At 47.3% G+C, this 19,847-nt stretch overlaps 1 protein-coding gene across 1 annotated transcript in view; it reads left to right on the forward strand.

Annotated features, from left to right (window-relative positions):
• The window catches only part of LOC119180762 (uncharacterized), a 32,799-nt gene extending 19,901 nt beyond the window's left edge, over positions 1-12,898 (forward strand). Inside the window, exons 16-27 of the mRNA XM_037431896.2 lie at positions 392-512; positions 1,378-1,615; positions 2,170-2,668; positions 3,447-3,890; positions 4,628-4,774; positions 5,516-5,569; positions 6,578-6,889; positions 7,849-8,149; positions 9,108-9,265; positions 9,733-9,993; positions 11,619-11,916; positions 12,519-12,898. Of these exons, the coding sequence (XP_037287793.2) occupies positions 392-512; positions 1,378-1,615; positions 2,170-2,668; positions 3,447-3,890; positions 4,628-4,774; positions 5,516-5,569; positions 6,578-6,889; positions 7,849-8,149; positions 9,108-9,265; positions 9,733-9,993; positions 11,619-11,916; positions 12,519-12,814 (3,129 nt within the window). The 3' untranslated portion in view covers positions 12,815-12,898. The remainder of the gene's footprint in view (positions 1-391; positions 513-1,377; positions 1,616-2,169; positions 2,669-3,446; positions 3,891-4,627; positions 4,775-5,515; positions 5,570-6,577; positions 6,890-7,848; positions 8,150-9,107; positions 9,266-9,732; positions 9,994-11,618; positions 11,917-12,518) is intronic.
• The last annotated feature ends 6,949 nt before the right edge of the window (positions 12,899-19,847 follow it).

Raw genomic sequence — 19,847 nt, forward strand, 5'->3', positions numbered from 1 at the left:
CACTGGAAAGTGGGGCAAGTCAGTTGCCAAGCATTAGTCGCCTGTATGTTCAAGTATTAGCTTTGCCAGCAAAACATTACTTGCATCGCCGTTCAAAATTTTAAACTATGACGCGAATGTTTGTAGAGTTGCAGGTAAACGCAATTAATTCACTTTAGGGGAGACAGTGGTCCGGAAAAAATGATGGATTACAGCAAGCTCAACCCGAGTTTGTAGATACGTACCACTATACTTAGACATAGCGACAGTATGACGGCGTGGCGATCAACGAAGTCATATAAATGTCGAAACGAAGCACATTATTGAGGGATATACTTCAACTGTGTGCAGACTTGCTTTTGTGCGCGTTGTCCCGGGATTTACTCTTCTCACCGCCTACCTCATCTCGCAGTTCGACTTCGACACCAAGAGCGTCGTTGAGGAGCCCAAGCTTGTGCTTGACACCAAGTTCCTCGGAACCGACCTGTTCTTGCCCCTCGACAAGTACTTCGTCAAGGAGCTGCTGACCAAGGGTAAGTAAGAGTCCCGCAGGAGAGCTCGCTTCTCGACATACTGTAATAATACCTTCTGTAAGCTCCGTTTTTATCTTGCCATAATCGAGAACTAATGCGGTGTCCCGATTTCATGACCTTCTCAGGGACGTGGAAGATACACTTTCTAACGTACATGCACTGAAAAGATGCTAATGTATTGCTCTGGCGTATGTCATACGAAGCCAATGCTTCCAGTGTGATATTTGTTAAGGCTAATGGTGCTCTACCGTGAGTAGTGGTTGGAAATAAATTAACAATAAAAAACAAACAAATTGAAGCCATACCACTACTCGAAACATGGAATCTAGTGAAGCTAGCTGCCGCAGCTGCATGGACTGCGACAGCCACTTTACGTTGCCGGGCCCATGCGTGCATTTTGTGTACGTTTGGCACTACTTCCATTCCGCCACGTCTTCGTAGGATTCAATGACAGGCGTCCATTTCGCAGCGAGTCCAACGGGAAACTGCTGCTGAGGGTACTAGAGTAATTTCTACGTCACAAGACAAAGGGACACGACAACTGGTGGGAAGTGTCACCACCGGATATCGCGACAATCATGAAAAAGACATCGGCGTTGGCGAAGGGGCGGCGAGCAAAGGGCGACGGAGGGCCAAAAATATTTGTACTACGCGTATTTCGGGTATGGACGCGATTCGCAAAAACCTAGCCATAAGCTGATTCACTTGAATACAGTGGAAAACACGCGTTGGTTGTTTCACTCTGTGCGACTGAAGTATTCAAGCGGACCTTTGAACGCCACAACGTGTGAATACATTTCGAGTATTCACCTGCGAAGGTTGTAATAACTTGATAGTGACGTAATCAATTTCACGCGTCCCGCAGGAGCTGACTGGGTCAAGGAGAAGTGGGTGCACCCCGTGAGTGCCCGCTACGTCCAGCTGCGCGTGCCCTTCACCTACCGCAAGCTTCTCCCGACTGTCACGGGCTACCCTGTCGCCCTGACCACTCGCTACCCGACCGTCGTGTCCCTCTCCCTCAAGGACCTCAAGCTCCGCTACCAGCCCAACGTGAAGAGCCTGGTGCCTTCCGTCTTCGCCGTGTCTGCCCTGGTTCAGCCTACGTGAGTGTTTTGTTGACATTTAGGAGAAAGGTCCTTGGTTGCCATGTTTATAAGTAACCTTATAAACACGGGCTGGGAGAAAGAGCTTTAGGCTATCGGATAGAATTTTTTTACTATTAATCTGGCATTCCGTTGTAAGTGAGCAAAATTCACGAAGTACTAAGAACGAGGAGAACAGGGCGAATATGTCCATGAACTTGAACTGTTTATTTTCGCAGAAGCACATTAAATACACAAGTTAAATAATGACGGCGAAGAAGTATGTTAAAACTGGATACGCGCAAAAGCAAGTCACTTCATGTCCTCGTTTTATCAGCCCTACGGATTCTTCTTGCCATTCGGTCAACGCTAGTACCTTAGAATGCCGTACCAAACTGCATAAGTCGAAGCTCCACTGAGTATACCTACAGAGAGTAAGCGACAAGCCACTGTCGGTTTTAGCAACTTTCTAGCACAGAAGCTCTTCCTTTTCGTCGATCTTGTTCGCTCGATTTCCCGTTCTGCGATTGCTTAGTCCTCCTACCATTAATGGACCCCGCTCCTGCCGTCCACAGCGTGTACACCACCGCCGTGACGTCTGCCCTGACGGTGACTCCGTTCACCAAGCTGGTTGCCGCTGTCCGTGTGATCGAGAAGACCCGCTTCACGCACCCCCACGACCTGGCCCTGCAGTTCTCCAGCGTCAATCACACCCTGGCCCTGACCTTCAGGCCACGTTTCACCAAGCTGTTCACGCACGAGACCAAGACCATGACGTACACGACCCCGGCGTTCTTCTTCACCGCCACCCAGCGCTCGGTGCTGGCCACCATGAGCGTGTTGGCCACCCAGTCCAAGCCCTTCGAATACAGGAAGGTTCTTGGTGCCAAGTACCTCGGTGTCGGCGTCGAAGTGACCGGCCTCACCTCTGAGCCCAGGAAGACGCCGCTGCTCCTGCTCGCCAAGCGCAAGGCCCTCGTCAAGTCCTTCCTCGACGTCGTCCTCAACCCGTGGGCCGTGTCCAGGAAGTGGGAGGCTCGCCTCGTCCGCAGCGAGAAGAACCCCGTCGACGAGGTAAGGAACCGGGAAGTTGAAAATACGCTCGTTGCGCTTCCTTTGCGATATCTTTTTTTTTGCTCTCTCTCTCGAGTGGGTTGCTCCAAAGATCAGATAGATTCGAACGGTGACATCGCTTTCTGCGAGAATGCTACTGAAACTAGAATGCACTAACATAATTGATTTTAAAAACAGCAGTTCCAATTCAAGCAGCAATGAGAAACTTGGTGAATATGTGGTGTGCTTTTTTTCAAAATGTGGAAAGTAATATACAAAGCTGTAACATGAAGGGAATGAAAAGAATTCAGATAAAAAAATTCAGGAAAGAAGTGGGTGGTGAGAAGAAACAACAGGATAGGTTGAAATACTTCACGACACAAAAACGTCAAGGAGTAGTGCTAAGGAGAAAGTAATATAAACAGTCTCTGAAACCTCATGCGAGAACTGTAGTGCGTTCCTGATGCTTGACCAAACATATTTCACCTTAATGAAACTTTTATTTCATATGCCATTCTTCCTAAAACACAGCCACGGAAGAAGTCGAATGTCCTTTCTGAGCACTGAATAACTTCATTGAAAATGTTTAGTGCTGTTTATTGCAGTTTGACCGCAATCATTTAGTGAACGCATTTTCTATTCCCTTTTGAAGCGAAATAAAGCACACAATATTCGATGCATCGTGTTCATGTGAAATAGCTGGCAATTGAACGAACACCTTCATTACTTTAAATAAATTTATATACTGCTACTTTGTGGCTATATACCATCTTTCTTTTTCTCTCTCACGCAACCGCAGTACAAGGTCGTCCTTCGCCTGACCACCACGATGAACGGCACGGACCCCGCCGACTACGTCGAGGAAGCCAAGCCCCTCTACCGCACCCGCGCACACTACCCGACAGTCCGTCAGACCTACCCCGAAGACCTGAAGACCCCCGTGTACGAGGAGCTCTTCGAGAAGGCCACCGGATTCCTGCCGCCAGTGCTGGAGCACCACGAGGTCCTGAACAAGGTCGTCGAGGCCTCCAAGCTCACCTCCTACCCCAAGGCCGACAACGTGAAGCCCCTGCTCCAGAACGTGACCAACACCACGTACGCCTACGGAGTCGAGTTTGTCGTCACCGCCCTCGGACCCGAGGAGCCCAAGGCCGTGTACGGTCACTTCGTGTATGGAACCAGCTTCGACAAGACCCTCAAGCTGTACCAGCTGTACGTCAACAAGGTTGACAGCGAGTACGAGGTGCGACCATGCCTTTGCACGATATTTTGTATCCTTAGAAACCAAACGCACAAACGAGAACTTCACGCCTCATTCACGAAAAAAACTAACGCTAGGCGCGAACCATGCTTTCTCTAATACGCCACTAATTTCAATGACTAATTAAGCTAGTTTATCTACGCAGAGCAAGTTGAGAGTGGGAGCAGTGATCCTATGATATTTAAAAGTAAACTACATGCCTTCAAAGCTGCATACTGCGTTTTTCAGTCCACAGCGGTTGTTTGTGACCCGGCCGTGTCACTAAACTAAGCAGTGATTGAAGAAAGACCTTGTTTACATGGTACATCTTAACGGCACAAAGAGATGGTTGGGATTGCGTGGCAGTATGCGTGCGACCATATGTTAAAAGTAATTTATAATATAAGCAGCGCTGACGAGCACCAAAGGGGATTTTACAGGAAGACAGCCAAAAATTTGTAAAGCTTTTCTTTCTTTCTGGAACTGTCAGGAACATTTTGCCCTAAAAAATAGTGCACTATTTATTACGCTTAAGCCATACAAAGTAGTGCATATAGATAAAGGTTACTTTCTCCCTTACTTACGGGTGCCACTTCAACCTCAGCCACGATTAAGTGAGATTACAAAAAAAAAAACACGTGTTTGTGGTACAAGCTACACAGCTTTGGAAATTCTATAAGCATGAAAAAAAAAAGACAGTTATTGATAGGTTTTTGCATTTACGCCTTCTTCGTACGCAGACTGTGGTGAGCTCCGCCCTCTTGAAGTCGGCCAAGCCTAGCCCCTTCACGACCTATGCCACCAGGAAGGACTCCCACTACCTCTACACCACCAGCACCGCCGAGGTGCACACCCCGCACTACGGACCCCTCAAGTACAGCTTGGAGGTACGACAGCGAATATGACGGGCTAAACAAGAGTTCACTAAGTTTCCTTAACCGTGAAGCAGCCTGAGTAGCTTTGTTGGGGCATAGAGCTGCCGTATGTTGTAGAATTTGGCACTTCTTTGACAATTTGCAACATATGTTAGTCCGGGGCAAATGCGTCAAGGGATTTAGCGAAGAAATGTAAATGCGTTTCTTGTCGAACACGGGTTGAAACATTTCGCAGTTCAATTTGTAACCCGCTTGTTTTTTTCACGCGGTGCTGTAGAAGTGATGTATAACGCTCTTACCGCTTGGGCATCTCAATGGATCCCTGCAAAACATAACGGAAGCCCGAAAAGGCAGCAGCAAAAATAGGGGATAGATCTTGCGAAATCATATTTAGGTAACAAATGGCGTAAGTATGGGATCAGATAATCTCCGAATGTCGCAGTTAGGTTGAGTGAGTACTTGTATCAACCAAGGTAACACTGTCTAAACTGAAATTCATTATTCGCAACGACGAAAACAGATGCCTTGCATCATTAGGTGCAACCGAAATTGCTAATGCAATTCTAAGCTTGCTTCGTAAGCAAGGAAGTAACCCCACGTCGCCGAATAGTATGGGCTGTTTCGTTACCAGCACTGGAGATACGACGTGCAATTTTCGAAGGTGCAGTTCCCGTTTCACTCACGCTAGATTACAACACACAATCGACAGAGCGACATATAGTAGATATAAATGTGTTTCATTTTATCTTACAGCTGGAAGCCACCCCCAGTGTCGAGCAGCTCGAGAAGACTCCCCTCATGATTGTTGTAAGTATGACATACTCTAACACACTCACACTTTTTTCTAGAAACTTGGCAGCTTTTATGATAAGTCTACCGGGGTCACAACCAAGATCGTATGACTCACACCGGGCTATTATTATTGTGCGTTTTTCATTCCTAAAACGTGTTCGCTCATTATCGCTGCTGAGGTGGCGTTCTTTGAACGCTGGCGTTGGAGCCGACCGGTAGGTCGATGAACGGTTAAATTCACGGAGCCCGAGTGATTGGCATCCGCGAGCGATGCGTGGTAGTCACAGCACGTCACTTCAGAGAGTGGACCACTAAAGCGTTCGTTCGTCATCGCTACACTACATGCTCTCTAGTTATGACGCGCATTGCACTGGAGCTGCAGTTTCAGAAGACGCTATGATTTCAATGAAACAACTGAACAGTGAGAAAAATTACCCGGCATTGGTCAACCTTATTGTACGTGCACGACTGACATGCTTACCGTTCTGGTTATTCTCAGTGCTCATGAATATTCCAGCTCTAACATTCTGTGAACGGTACAGCTGTCGACAGATTGCAGACGGCAACGAAGAAGTACTACTATTCATCTTTGAACTGTAGCGTTAGCTAACACTCTTTGGTTCATCAGCAATTCTAAAATCCATGTGTGGTGGCGATAACGCCGATGCCCAGAAGTATATGCACAAGGAACAGGTGGAGCTTTACACGCTGTGTGAAGATTTATTAGAAGGTAGTTCTCTGTGTGTCGGGGGCAAAATTGGCATGGGGGGGGGGAGATATTCATGTTGGGCAAAATACAAAACTTAAAAAAAAAGGTTGCTAGAAAGGACACTTGGTTGTCGGGTTGGTACGACATACATAGAATTTCAAACAGAGGAGAATGTGAGAGATTAGCTAAATAAGGACACAGAAAGTGTTGAAAGTGAAAAAAGTGTCACTGCTTAGCAGAACTGCAGGCTTTTAAAAGAAAGAACCAGAAGCAGTGGTGTGACTAGCTTAATTATTGCCGATTGTCTGGCGCAGGATGGTGCCATCAAGAAGATAGAGCCAAGACGTCAGATCAAGAGCAGCCTGTGGAGGCGCAGCGAGTACGAGGACGATAGTTACTACTCCAAACGTAGGTCGAGCAAGCACCCCAAGTACGAAGACGAGGACCTGCCATACAGCACGTACAGCGCGTACAGCGTTCCCGTGACCGAGTTGCCCTGGTATTACCGCCAGTGCAAGGAGGATGTCGAGAGCGGCAAGGAGCTGGTCAGCTCCGCCTGCAAGAAGGTCCACTGGCACGAGCACACACTCGACAAGTTCGTCCTCAAGGTCACCCTGCCCACCGTGGTGAGGAAGCTTCTCTCGTTCAGCTCACAATCACTCTCGATCCAGGTTCACTCTTATGTCACTTCTGTTTGCGTGGAGGTCACTTCATTGCAAAGCGGTAGCCGTAAGATGCTCCGCAGAAGGAAGAGACTGCATTAATATATTCATTTCTGTAAGTAAAATTACAATGCACGTCCGTTCTGTAAAGGTCCCAGCTTTTGAGTGAAACACGTTTGCAAACATTTCTCACTTGCAGTTTACGCGAAAAAAAAAAACTAGGGGTACAGCTGAAAAATGTAGATATTCAAGAAATTCTTTTCGTAGGAGGTCTATGTCAACTTAGGTTCTACGCAATAATATTGCTTCAACATTTCACACCTCTTGTGAGCCAATAGCGACGCAGAAGTCGCTTTTGTAGATTTCTTTCAGCGCCGGTTGATTGCATGCCATACAAGATATACAATGCAGCACTGGCACCGCCATGCAGCTGAGCCTAAAGCCACTTAGAATGACTTGCCACAATCCTTGTATCAATCAATCAATCAATCAATCAATCAATCAATCAATCAATCAATCAATCAATCAATCAATCAATGAATCACTCAACCAACCAATGAAAATATTGAACGTCAGGTGACTAGGTAGAACTGGGGCAGCTTCCGTTTCGATTTCCGCACTGATGTGCTGATGTTAACGAACAAAGTGAGGAATATTAATCTAATGTGAATTCGAGAGGGCCAGAGACTAACAGTACAAATTCAAAGTAATATCACAAATCGCAAGGCAGCAACAATTCGAGAGGCTGGCTAGTCACAGCTCGTCGAGGGAATATGGATGATCGACTTCGAATAAATATTTCAGGCTCGAACAATGGTGTCATACTGAGTAACACGGCATAGTTACAACTTTCAGAACCCTCCCGACTTCCGCTACATATTTTAAGACGACCTAACGCACGTTCCTTCTGGTTGCCCTTGCAGTACCCTAGCCTCGCGCTGAACGTCACCCACAAGCTCTTCCAGACCGCCAAGGTTCTGTTGTATGACAAGTCCACCACCGAGTACGTTGAGAGCCCTGTCGTCACCGAGGGTCAGTTCCTCGTCGAGGCCGTTCTGGAGGACCTCTACAGCGGAGTGACCACGGCCAACGTGACTGTGCACACGCCCCACTTCGAGAAGGTCACCTTCAACCGCCTGCCTTGGTGGAGGGCCCTGAGACCCACCGTCGCCTACGACATGACCACCCAGGCTGTTGGCCTCGCCAGGAAGGGATACCCCTTCCGTAAGTGCTTCGCACCACCTTCAGCGATCCCGCTGCTGCAGTTTAACGATACTCCGCGTGCTTGGTCATTTGATCACTGAGCTACCGGCGCTCCACCGCGGTGGCCTATGGCTAAGGTACTCGGCTGCTGACCCGCAGGTCACGGGATTCAATCCCGGCTGCGGCGGCTGCATTTTCGATAGAGGCGAAGATGCTGTAGGCCCGTGTGCTCAGATTCGGGTGCTTGTTAAAAAAACCCATGTGGTCGAAATTTCTAAAGCCTTCTACTATACAGTGTCTCTCAAAATCATATGGTAATTTTGGGACGTTAAATCCCACATATTAATCAGTCAATTTGAGCTACTAGCGTGCACCTTCTTGCATAAGCGAGCACAGTAGGGGAGGCACACCGATAGCTTAGATATTATTTATGTTTATGGACGGTGATACCGCGACGGTGGTATATTGCTTATGGCGCACAGGTGGTGACCCGCAGGTCGTGGGTTTGATCGCAACCGGCACCCTCGAATTTCTGATGGAGAAAAATACTAGAGGACCATGAGCTTTGCAGTGTTAGTGCCGGTTAAAAACACCATAGGGTTGAAATTTCCGGAAACCTCCTCTACCACATGCCTCACAGCCATGTCACGGTTTTAACGGGTAAAACATCTGTCATTGTGGTTATATTACAATTACAGGCGATATCTAAATGTAAATAATTCGTTTGTAGACACCCTGGTGGAGCTCCCTGTCGAGGAACTAGATATGTGAAGAAAATGTAAAAAAAAAAGTTGGTTAAATGTAAACACCAAGATGTGAGCATGTATCCGCAAATTTTCCCCACATGACTTCTCAAATCAATAAGCACGCTCATACCCAGTTCCAACACATACAGTTCTCACTACACGGAAGAATGCTGTGGCAAAAGGGAATGGTAAGCCCTGGAATTCAACCTAGTTTTTTTTCCATTCATCTGCAGCCACCTGTATGGTGAGCCCTTACTATCTGAAGACCTTCGACAACGTCACCTTCCCTCTGGAGACTCTGAAGAAAGAGTCTACGCACGTTCTGCTTCGCCACGCCGTCGATGAGCCCGAATTCTACGTCCTCTACGAACAGAGGAGCGAAGATGCTACGGTAAGGGACCGCTGACTAATGGTTCAATGATTAGGGTATATAATGACTGAATGAAACGGTCCATGACTAAAAAAGAACCTACATGATACGGACCTGATTGTTTCATATAGACAATTGAAACAAAAACAACTCTTTGAAAGTCAAAAGCAGTCCTCTTGAAACAATCAAAAGTAAAACAACCGTAATTTGCATTTACATCAGTTACTTCGTGCGGTAAATGGTAAGACAAGGAATCTTAAGCATGGGAATTAATGCCCAAAAACAGGATTCCTAAATTGAACAAATAGTGTGGCATTGTCTTTATAAAAGAAAACATGCATGTGAAGCAACACAAGAAATCAGTATTGTTAAATAACCAGGCGTCTCAATTATTTGTTAAGTACCATTAAAGTGCAATGCTTATGTAAACGTCCGACCAACGTTCATCAGTGTCCTAGCACCTCACGAATGACATCGTCGACTTGCAGACTCTGCAGGTCGTGCTGAAGAACCAGACCCTGGTGAAGCTGACGCCTCCCAAGGACCAGACCACCTACGAGGTGGAGGTCAACGGCACCCTGCTCACCGTGGACCCGCTTAAGTCGCACGTGCTCCAATACTACTACAACTTCAGCTCGCAAGTGCTGCTGTACGTCACCGCCCACCCGGAGGTTGCTCCGACCCTGTGGCTCAAGGTCCGTGACTCCGGTCTCGTCCTGGCCTACAACGGAAGCAGCGTGCTCGTCTCGGTGAGTGCACTTATAAACTTTTTCTTTGGGCAGCGGAGTGGAGTGTCTCCAGGTTTTTTACCTTCAACCGTACATAGAGAAATGTCGTGAAGATCGTCAAATCGGCTTAATCAGGTGGGCATATGTGCACTTTCCCAAGAAGCCAGGTCTCTGCACGCCTTCTGAACTTGGAAGCCTTTGTTCTAGCGATCCCGGTTCTCCTAAATCACCCCGCGAAGCTCCGCTCCCTATCAAACCGGCAGCGGAAAACACGGGAAAATGACAAAATGCGGAGTATATTAGCGAATGACCCTGCAACCCACCACTCGGGCGTGAATTCAAAGCTTAGAGTGCAGTTGTCTCGTAAAACTACTGCTTCAGTTTCAACTGAAAATTGGAGAGGGGCAACTGCAGGATACATTACGCAGTCGTGTGCAAATTCAGAAAACGTGAATGTGAACATGGTTCAGTTGAATTTCTTTTTTACAACCCTGCATATTTAACTTAAGCGCCTCGAAACATTACTGTAGTGCACACGGCAAGGTGACACTCACGTTCAGTATTTCTGAAGGCTCTCTTGCCTTTTAAACGATTTGGTTTTGTTAGCACTGCATATACATGACAAAGGATGTCGCGATGTCTACTGAAGCCTCCAGTATACTACTGGCAGTAAAATCGAATCGTCGTAGCGCATTATTATTCATATTACTCTTAGAGCCTGCAGGTCCTGCTTGAGAATGGGAATGGTTACATAACATTTTGCCATATTTAAAAGATACAGTCAGCAGGAATGTTGATGTTGTTGTAGACTTAATCAAATGTGGCCGTGACAATTTTGTCGGAATGTTTAAAAAGTAACTCTTAGTCGTATGTGAATATTTCCTCGATCGACTCTATAGTGTGTACGTATATCCGTGCTGCCTTTGTGACTTGACTGATCACGTCAAAGGGGCCCTGCAAAACTTTTTCAGCATGCTCAGAAAACGCTTCCGATTGGTAGTAGAGGCCCCCGAGAACACTCTAAGATAGTATTTCGTGCATGCAGCACGCGGCCTAAAATTCAAAATAAATTAACAAGGTCAGCTAAAACTTGTTTTCTCTTCGCTCTATGAATAACAGAAAAAACTAAAAAAATAACTCGTAGAAGACCTTCTATTAGCCAATGGCTGATTTAAACATGGCGCGCTTGATCGTCGTTACAAGGATCGCCGCGGGAGGCCGCGACTTGACCACGCGTGCACTCACGATCACCCCGGAAAAGCGGCGTATTCGAAGGATAAAAAAAAAAAGGCTCATTATTACGAGGCGCTCACGATTTATTTTCTTTGCTTGCCCATGCAATCCCTCCCTGCTTAGCTTCCAGAGCTTTCGTTGGGACGACAGCAATGACAATGGGATTGCAGCCTGTGAGAAGTCGTTCCGCTCGTACTGAAAGGATTCTTAAAATGTTTGCGGTGTTGAACTCGTGAGGCAGTAAGCTCTTTCAGTGAATCAGTTCCATGGTTACTCGAAAAAAAGTTTTTCAGGGTCCCATTAAGTTCTTCTAGTTCCTCGCATTCAAGTTTAGGGCGTGTGCTGATTATCTCAGCGTACTTGACTTGTTTTGTCTCACACTGCCCTGGTTTTTCTGATTCCTCCCGACATAGGTGATGCTTCCCAAGTACACGGGTACCCTGCTGGGTCTCTGTGGTGACAACAACAGGGAGTCGCAGTACGAGTACGTCACCCCTGAGCAGTGCGTCGTCACCGAGGTCGAGGACTTCCTGAACGCCTACTCCTTCGAGGCCGAGAAGGTCGTCAAGGGTGAGGTTTACTGCCCACCCGGCGTCACCCTCAAGGTTGGAGTTCCCGTCTACAACAAGACCAAGATCACCAAGAGCAAGATCACCAAGATCAGCAAGGTCCGCGGATACAAGGCATCCAAGGTCGACTCAGACTTGTACGGTAAGTGAGCGACCTGTAAAACAATTCATGCCGACAGGAGTGGTGGTCACAAGGTTTACGAACTTCGTCTGCATGGACGTGTTGGTGAAGCATTATTCTTGCGAAGGCGTATACTGAGAATGCAATTTGAAAATGCTCGTTGTCGAACGTACTTGGGCACAACAAGCCTTCTTCACGTACATGCTTTTCAAGTAGCCTACTTAATGCGCTGCAAACAAGGCAGAGTGGGACTCGAAGCATACGCCCGCTGTTACTAGGCATTGCAAGTTTGCGAAATATTAAAGCTGGAATTCAAAGCTACTGAATAATTGAAGATGCCTTCATTACTGTTTGAAATGAAACATTCGTTAACACTGTCTTTGTTTGCAGCCAGATATTGGCTAATAAGACACCTTATAAAATTTAGCGTAACTTAGTTATAAGGTTCACAAGCTTTTGATAATGCAGGCGTAAGCGAAAAAAAACCCCTCCTATTTAGGTATTTAAACGAAGGTATACCTCAACAAGAGCCTTTAAATGCATTCAGCAACAGGTGATTGTTTTGTCCCTACAACGTCGCGTGCATCTGTTTTTCTTCTTCCCGTAACCTTCGATCCCCGCAGATGACGTCGTCAGCAGGATTGCCACCCCCGAGTGTCTCACTGAGCGCCGCAAGGTCATCTACGAGGAAGGCAAGGTGTGCATCAGCCTGGTCAAGACGACCGCCTGCAAGCGCGGCTGCAAGCCCACCACCACCGAGAAGAAGGAACTCGAGTTCGTCTGCCTGAACAAGGAGAACCCGACGCTGAAGAAGATGCTCAAGGACATCCAGAGCAAGCGCGAGCTGCCGCTCTCCCTGGCCGACATCCCGACCATCACCAAGAGCGTCGACGTGCCGGTCGACTGCGTCCCCAAGTAATGGAAGTCGCCAGGCCCACCGCGCGACAGCCCCGTTACTCGCGTTGTAGGAGAATAAAGAATGATTCGTTTTGTTTTTCTTGAAGTACAGCCTCTGACTCCTTCCTGTATTCGGTACGTGTGGGACCTGTGTTTCCTTGCTGGTTGGTACAGTCAACCTCATGCGTACTGGGCTCTCATCACGGGTCGCTCTCGAAACTTGAGATGTTGAACATGAAAACGGATAAGCCACGTGATTAAAGGGAAAAGTCGAAGATGAACAGCGCTTAGTCCATCTCACTCTCATCCAGTTGCTCACGCTGTGTCCAATTTTCTAGGAATATGCAACAATTATCACATTAGCGCTATAGTGCAGTTCGCGCTGAACACGATCGTTTTTAAGGCAGTGGCCGCTATCCACATCATACTACAAGTTGTGGTGCTCTTTGGGCACACATGGCGCCTTTAAAAGCCGCCCGCCATTTTCTGATGTTGCAACGTGGGCTGTTTGCAACTTGCTCAACGCGCAGTACTAAACCTCCTACAACTCATTTTCCGAGTTACTCTGGAAAACAGCTTACTCTGCAAGGACGAGCTGCTGCGGTAGATTTGGCCTGACACCCAGAGCAAGTCCTGACGATGGGCACAGTGACGTCACTCCAACAGTCTAACCACCTTTTAAGTTTACCATGTCGTTTTTTTTTCGGTTCGTTCTTTCTGAGAATGGAATAATGATCTTCGCCAGTGGCAGTACTCTACAGTGGGTCTCAATGTTTGGCAGCATGGTGACAGCACACGCTTATCTCCTTTTTGTGGCTGCTTCCTGGTATTCAAGACATGGTAGGCCAGGTCTTCGGTTTTATACCCTTTCACCTCAACCTCATAACTCTCTCGGCGCCCAGTAAAACTTCTTCTAGGAAGAGAAAGGTGCATCTATGCCACCGCGTGAATGTTAAACGGGGTTTAAGGATATCATAGTTGAAATCAAGAAGATTAAACGGACATAGGCCGGGCATGTAGTGCGTAGACAGGGTAACCGCTTGTCATTAGCGGTAACTAACTGGATTCCCAGAGAAGGTAAACGAGTTAGGGGAATACAGAAGGTTACGTGGGCAGATGAGATTAAGAAGTTTGTGGGTATAAATTGGCAGCAGCAAGCACAGGACCAACTTAACTGGCGGAACATGGGAGAGGCCTTTGTCCTGCAGTGGACGTAGTCAGGCGGAGGATAATGATGATGATGCGATTGCATGTCTGTTACCTCCTACTTCACTTTTCTTGGGTGGGTGGAAGTTGTGCAAGAAGGCTTTGGGCTGGGGTGGCTCTCACACCGGCTTACATGCCAATACGGTACTGGTCGCGTTGGCCCCTTGTTGCTGCGTGCCTATACTGTTCTACACCAATGATAATGTAAAACAGCATGGACGCGCAAAAGTTTACAACCGGAACGATGCCTTCTCTCACTGCAAGGCGGCTCTCGCTACAGCGTCACGAAAAGCAATGGCTGCCAACGAAGTCCCCAGAATATGGCTTGATTTATTCGTGCACACACACACACACACACACACACACACACACACACACACACACACACACACACACACACACACACACACACACACACACACACACACACACACACACACACACACACGCACACACACACACACACACACGCACACACACACACACACGCACGCACGCACATGCACACACACAAACAAGCAAGCAAGCAAACAAACAAACAAGTGCCTGCGCCTTATTATGCCTTGAGGGTAAGTCTATCGAAATAATAGGGAGGCTATGCTATAAAACCGAATCCACTAGACACCCATGGATGGTAGAAAAGGGGGCTTCGAACATCCTTGCGCGCATTTATGCAGTGCACCATTTCACCAATTTTTCATTATGTGCGCCTTGCTGCCAGATTTCCGAATTATTGAAATAATTAGTAAAAACAAGTTGGAACACGTCAAGTGACGTCGACAGGTAGGAGCGACCAACGAAAAAGAAGCTTTTTTGTCTGCCGCGTGCCACACTCTTCCATCTGCACGAGCGGATCCGTGCTCTCAGGCTTTTTGACTGTACCGGTCCCATATTCCCGAACGCGTTACAGTTGGTAGAGGAACACTCGTAACCGGTAAGTCAAGTTTACGCGCATCGGAATTCCAGAGCGAGGAAGGAGGCGCCATGCGTCCGCTCTTTTACAACGCGAACAAACCGTTCGCCATGTTGTACGGCTCGGAAGCCGCCTATCGTGCTGGTAGGCGAAGTCGGCGTGATTGGCCGGACGATGATCGGGAAAGCCGTCAGCGACTCCACGAGGAAATGGAGGCACCGTCCTGGGACGATGAGGCTTTCTCCCGTCGCAGTCGAGCCCGGCCAGTCGACCCCGTGCGGAGAACATCACTGTCGAACGAAGCAGCCCAGAGTGAGTACCAGGAAGGCGAGCAGACCACGTCATCGGCCAGTTCGGCTTCCGCCTGTCATCATTGCACCAAACACAGTGACGTTTCTGTTGAGCACATCCAAGATACTTTCTTTTATGTTTTGCACGGCGAGCGGTTGCTTACGCCAGGATAAATGTGTACCTATTCAATAGGCGGTGGATGTACCATTTGGTTTTAGATTGGTTCAGTTTTACGGTGAAAGCTGTTATGAGATGAAAACAACGGCAGTACTTGTCCGCCACCGCCGCGGTGTACGTAACCAATACAGCTATAAATTAAATACGAAAAAGAAATAAAATAAAGAAAGATCTAGGATTGAATGGGATTCGAACCTGCGTCCTCTTTGCGGGAGCCCAGTATGCTATACCCTACTTTGATATTTTTCTTTTTGTTCATTTTTTCATTTGTTTGGTATATATTTGCTCAATGCTTGAAGCCCGAACGAATAGTGAATGAGCAAGATTCTAATAATTTTAGCCTCATGCTTTCATGTTTTCTCAACCAGTAGTCTATCAACATCAAAGTGTTAAATCATGTGCCATTCTTCATTTAACGGCATGTATACCACTTGTTCTGCCTATCGCACTGTCCTCTCTTTGCTTTTGAAAGCGAAATCATGTATTTTGTGTTTTTTTCAAATATCTTATTTTCTAGCATTGCAAATGAATAATTATGCTGTTAATAATGCTTTCCTCCCCCGCTTATGTGTTAATAATAATGATAAGGCTGTTATTCATGCTTTTTGTCCTCCCCCCCTTATGTAATACAATACCCTAAAAAGGGCCTTTCAGGGTTAAATGAAATGATGATGGTGATGCAGGTAATACACCATCATCGTAGCTAATTAGAAGAAAAAAAACATAAGCAGAAACATAAGTAGCAACATAAGTAGCAACATAATAAAAAAACTGAACTACGTCGGCGCTAGAAACTCTTTTGCAAACATACACTATACAGGCGTTTTGTCGGGAATAAACCTCGTTAACATGGTAAATACAGAAAAGTAGAAGAATAAAATAACGATGGGGTGTCACGACATTCGAATTCTGTAACCTTGTGCCACATAACACGAATTGCGTAAGGAGTGGGTCGCTGAATTGCTTCCAACCCAGTACAAAGGGCTCAGACGCAGTTTTTCATTGCCGTCAGCCACGATATCTCATTTACCTGATTGTGGGAATCTTGCAAGCGTACTTGTATGTATAGTTGCCCCAGGATAGTACATTCTACGGGTTGTAGAAATGCCACTCTTCTAGCTTTTACTGTGAGTGCGCAGCACTTTCCGCGCAAGCCTGACGTTTTTATTAACCTTAGGGGACCCGTTTCTCGAGGGCAGTAGATTTGGATGAGATTAAATTAATTAATAAAGAAGCCACTAGTACTGAATTGAATTGAATCTTTATTTTTATGTTTGACACTACATGATAGATAGCGGGAGTGACAGCTGCACTGAAACAGCTTGACTAGCTCCCGCTACCTAAAATGAATGGGTCCGATGCATTGGCATACAAATAAGAAAAAGTAAAAGCATAGTATACAGAAAAACGGGTATGTCAATCACAATGATTGCATAATCTAAACGTAAACAGGATACAACGATTCCCACGAAGAGGAAAAAACACCAGAAGCTTAAAAAGCAATGTATACTTGCATTAAAAATGCATAAAAGGGCTAACTGATACAAGTATTCATTCGAAGTGGCTTTTCGCTTTTCTCTTGATGGTGACACGTCACTTTTCACAGTTGGCCATTAACTGAGCACTGGTTAGCACAGTCACATTACACTTTTTAGTGTATGTGTGTTGGTGAGTTTTGGTGTGAAGTGCTGTACCGTCGAGTAGACCCTAGTTTTAGGTCTGTTACCCCAGAAAACAGCCATAGTTTTGTTTTTGTAGTGCGTGCCTTCGCGGTTCACTCGTCACCTAGACAGGGTCAGCCTCAACCTTGGCCCCTTTGCATTTCAAGAGTGGCTACTTAAAAGGAAAAAATCTGATGTACCTTCTTTCACACGCTGCATTTTTTTTTGCAATGTGCAGTGCGTAAGTTGCAGCAATCGATTCACCTGATTTGCAAGTTTTACCGTTTCCTTCATGTATACCGAGAAGCACTGAACTTGGAGCGTGGAAACACCGACGTGGATTAAGGATCTGTAACATCGTTCACAGTCCGAAATGTTACTATTTCTCCCATTGTCATGATTATTTATGGTATTGATAGTGTAATGAGTTCTCGCATTTGTTGCCTACCAAGGAGTACAGGCAAATGGTGTTTCCATAAGCTTCCATAAACCTTTCAGAAAGACCCACTTCACCCCCCATTACCCCCCCCCCCCCTTTTCTGGTACTGGTTTCAAAATGTGCGACTATCCTATATTTGTGTTTGGTAATATAGTGCTTGACACGAGTGTTTATATGCCGAATTAGTTTGAACGCGATAGCATTGAAGCACTGTGATGTGTGGTGCGCGTTCAAAGTACGCGCCTTCGAAAAGTGCGCGTCACGGAAAAAAAAAAAAACAAAAGGAGAAATACCAGAGTGCACGTGCGGTGCTGCTTAAACAAGAATGACGACGTTAAAGAGCGTCAAGCACGAGGATGCGTGGCAGGACGTGAAGTAAACAAAAGGTAAAACATCCAATGGGCAGCGAACACGGAGATTTCAAGGCCCAATGGCTTGACACCACGAAACAGTAGTATCTCCAATGAGAACGAGACAAGTGGGCCAGAGCTGAGGCAGGAGCCTGGGGAGACCAGAGTAAGGGGAATTCGAGGCAGGCAGTGCAAGCGGAAGGTCGTCACCGGACCGGGCGCTGAAGATGGGCCGTTGGGTTCCGGACCCGAGCCTACAGGACTTCCACCGGCCGGGGCCTCCTGCTGTCGGGTTCCCGCTCCAAAGGACCGTGGCCATCCGGTCCTGAACTCCTTTCCAGGGCCTGCGGACTTTGGTTCCGGCAGGCGAGCTACAGCCGTCGGGCTCCGGGCCCGAGCTGTGCGCCCAGCTGCTTGACTAGGTCGACCCTAGTTCCCGGACGCGTCGCCACCAGCCTGCGTTCTCCCGTCTCCGACGTGTCCACGCTCCTCAAGCCGAAACCATCACGATTTGGTAGGGCTTTTCGACGTGTCGCCAGCAGCCAGCGTTCCCTCGTCCTCGTCCAGCCCACGCACTGACGCAGGAGTCACGGCGTTCCGGTTTCTCATCACCGCCGAAAACCAACTTGTGGGTGAGACTGCACCGATACTCTTGCGCTACTCCCATCACTCAGCCCCTTTCGAACGTTAGGTTTAGTTACTGACTTTGAACGTTTTTGTTGGGTGTTTACAGATGTGTTTCGTCATGTCCAGTCAACTGTTTATTAAGTGTTTTGTTTTGTGAGGAATCTTTGCCTTTTTTCTTTTCAATTAAACTTTTTGTGTGTTTCTTGGAAACCGAACGGCTTTGTCCTTATTAACAAAACTCTCTGAGGCTCAGCCCGGGAGAAAAACAAATCAGCAACAAGAACCCGCATCACAAATTGGCGTCCGCGACAGGACAAAGTCGTTTGTTTTTCCAGTAGATTTTTTGACGCGGTTAACACGATGACGAACACGTGGGAGTTAATTGAGTTGGCGGATAAAATGGGACTGACGGGAGCGGAGTTTAGAGTATGGTACGAGGAGCGGATGGAGAGGGAGCGTGAGCAACGGGCTGCAGAACGAAAGGCGGCGAAGGAAAAGCTTGAATTGGTGCTTAGAGCTAAGAAGGAGGAGCTAGAGCGCGTAACGCGTGAAAATAAAGTGTTGCTAGAGCGTCAGACACGCATACTGAAGCAGCAGCTCCAATTAGAGAGGGTGGACTTCGAGCGGCGACTCGAGCTTGCGATGGCGAAAAGGGGGCAGCTGGCGATGCAGAAGGTCGAGCAAGCGGTGAATGTTTGCTCCGATAGCAGCGTTTGCTGGAGGGAAGTCGATTCCTGCAAGGTTGGCCTCGAACCTCGCGACAGCCTTACTTCGGAGCGAGAAGCTCAGATAGAGGAAGGCAGAGAGGTGGACAGCCAAGAAGGCAGGAGTCATGAGGAGTTTGTTGAAGCGACGGAAAGCTTCTCTGGCTGGGAACATATTACTTCCGTTAGCTGCTTGGGGACCTCTGAGAGGCCAAGCACCTATGAAGAAGAGCGCCTGGATATGGGCGACCTAGAAGCTGTGGAAAATGTGGTGGAGCAAAGCTTCGATAGCAGGGAACAAAGAAGTTCCATTCAGAATGAGGTGTGTATCAGAACGTCTCAAAGGCCGAGCACATTTCGGGAAGGGGTAGGGCTACCTCTCAATAGCTCCATGGAAGGAGCGCTAGAACGTCATTGGGAAGATGGCAGCGAATGCCATGAAGGCTCTGATATAGTGGCCACTGATTGTTTTGTACCGACAGAGGTAGCAGCAGGCACCACGTCAATGGTCCTAGACCATACGTATATCTCACTCAGAGAGAGAGGGGATTCTAGTTCACAGGATAGCGTAACTGCTATTTGTCCGAGAAAACACGATGGGAGTGCTGAAGCACTCTTCAAAATAAACAGTATCGAATCGGAGGTGGGCTCGATAGTAGGTATGGAGAATGCCAGACAGGGTCTTGA

Source organism: Rhipicephalus microplus, chromosome 10, assembly GCF_043290135.1.
Source record: "Rhipicephalus microplus isolate Deutch F79 chromosome 10, USDA_Rmic, whole genome shotgun sequence".
Taxonomy (NCBI): domain Eukaryota; kingdom Metazoa; phylum Arthropoda; class Arachnida; order Ixodida; family Ixodidae; genus Rhipicephalus; species Rhipicephalus microplus.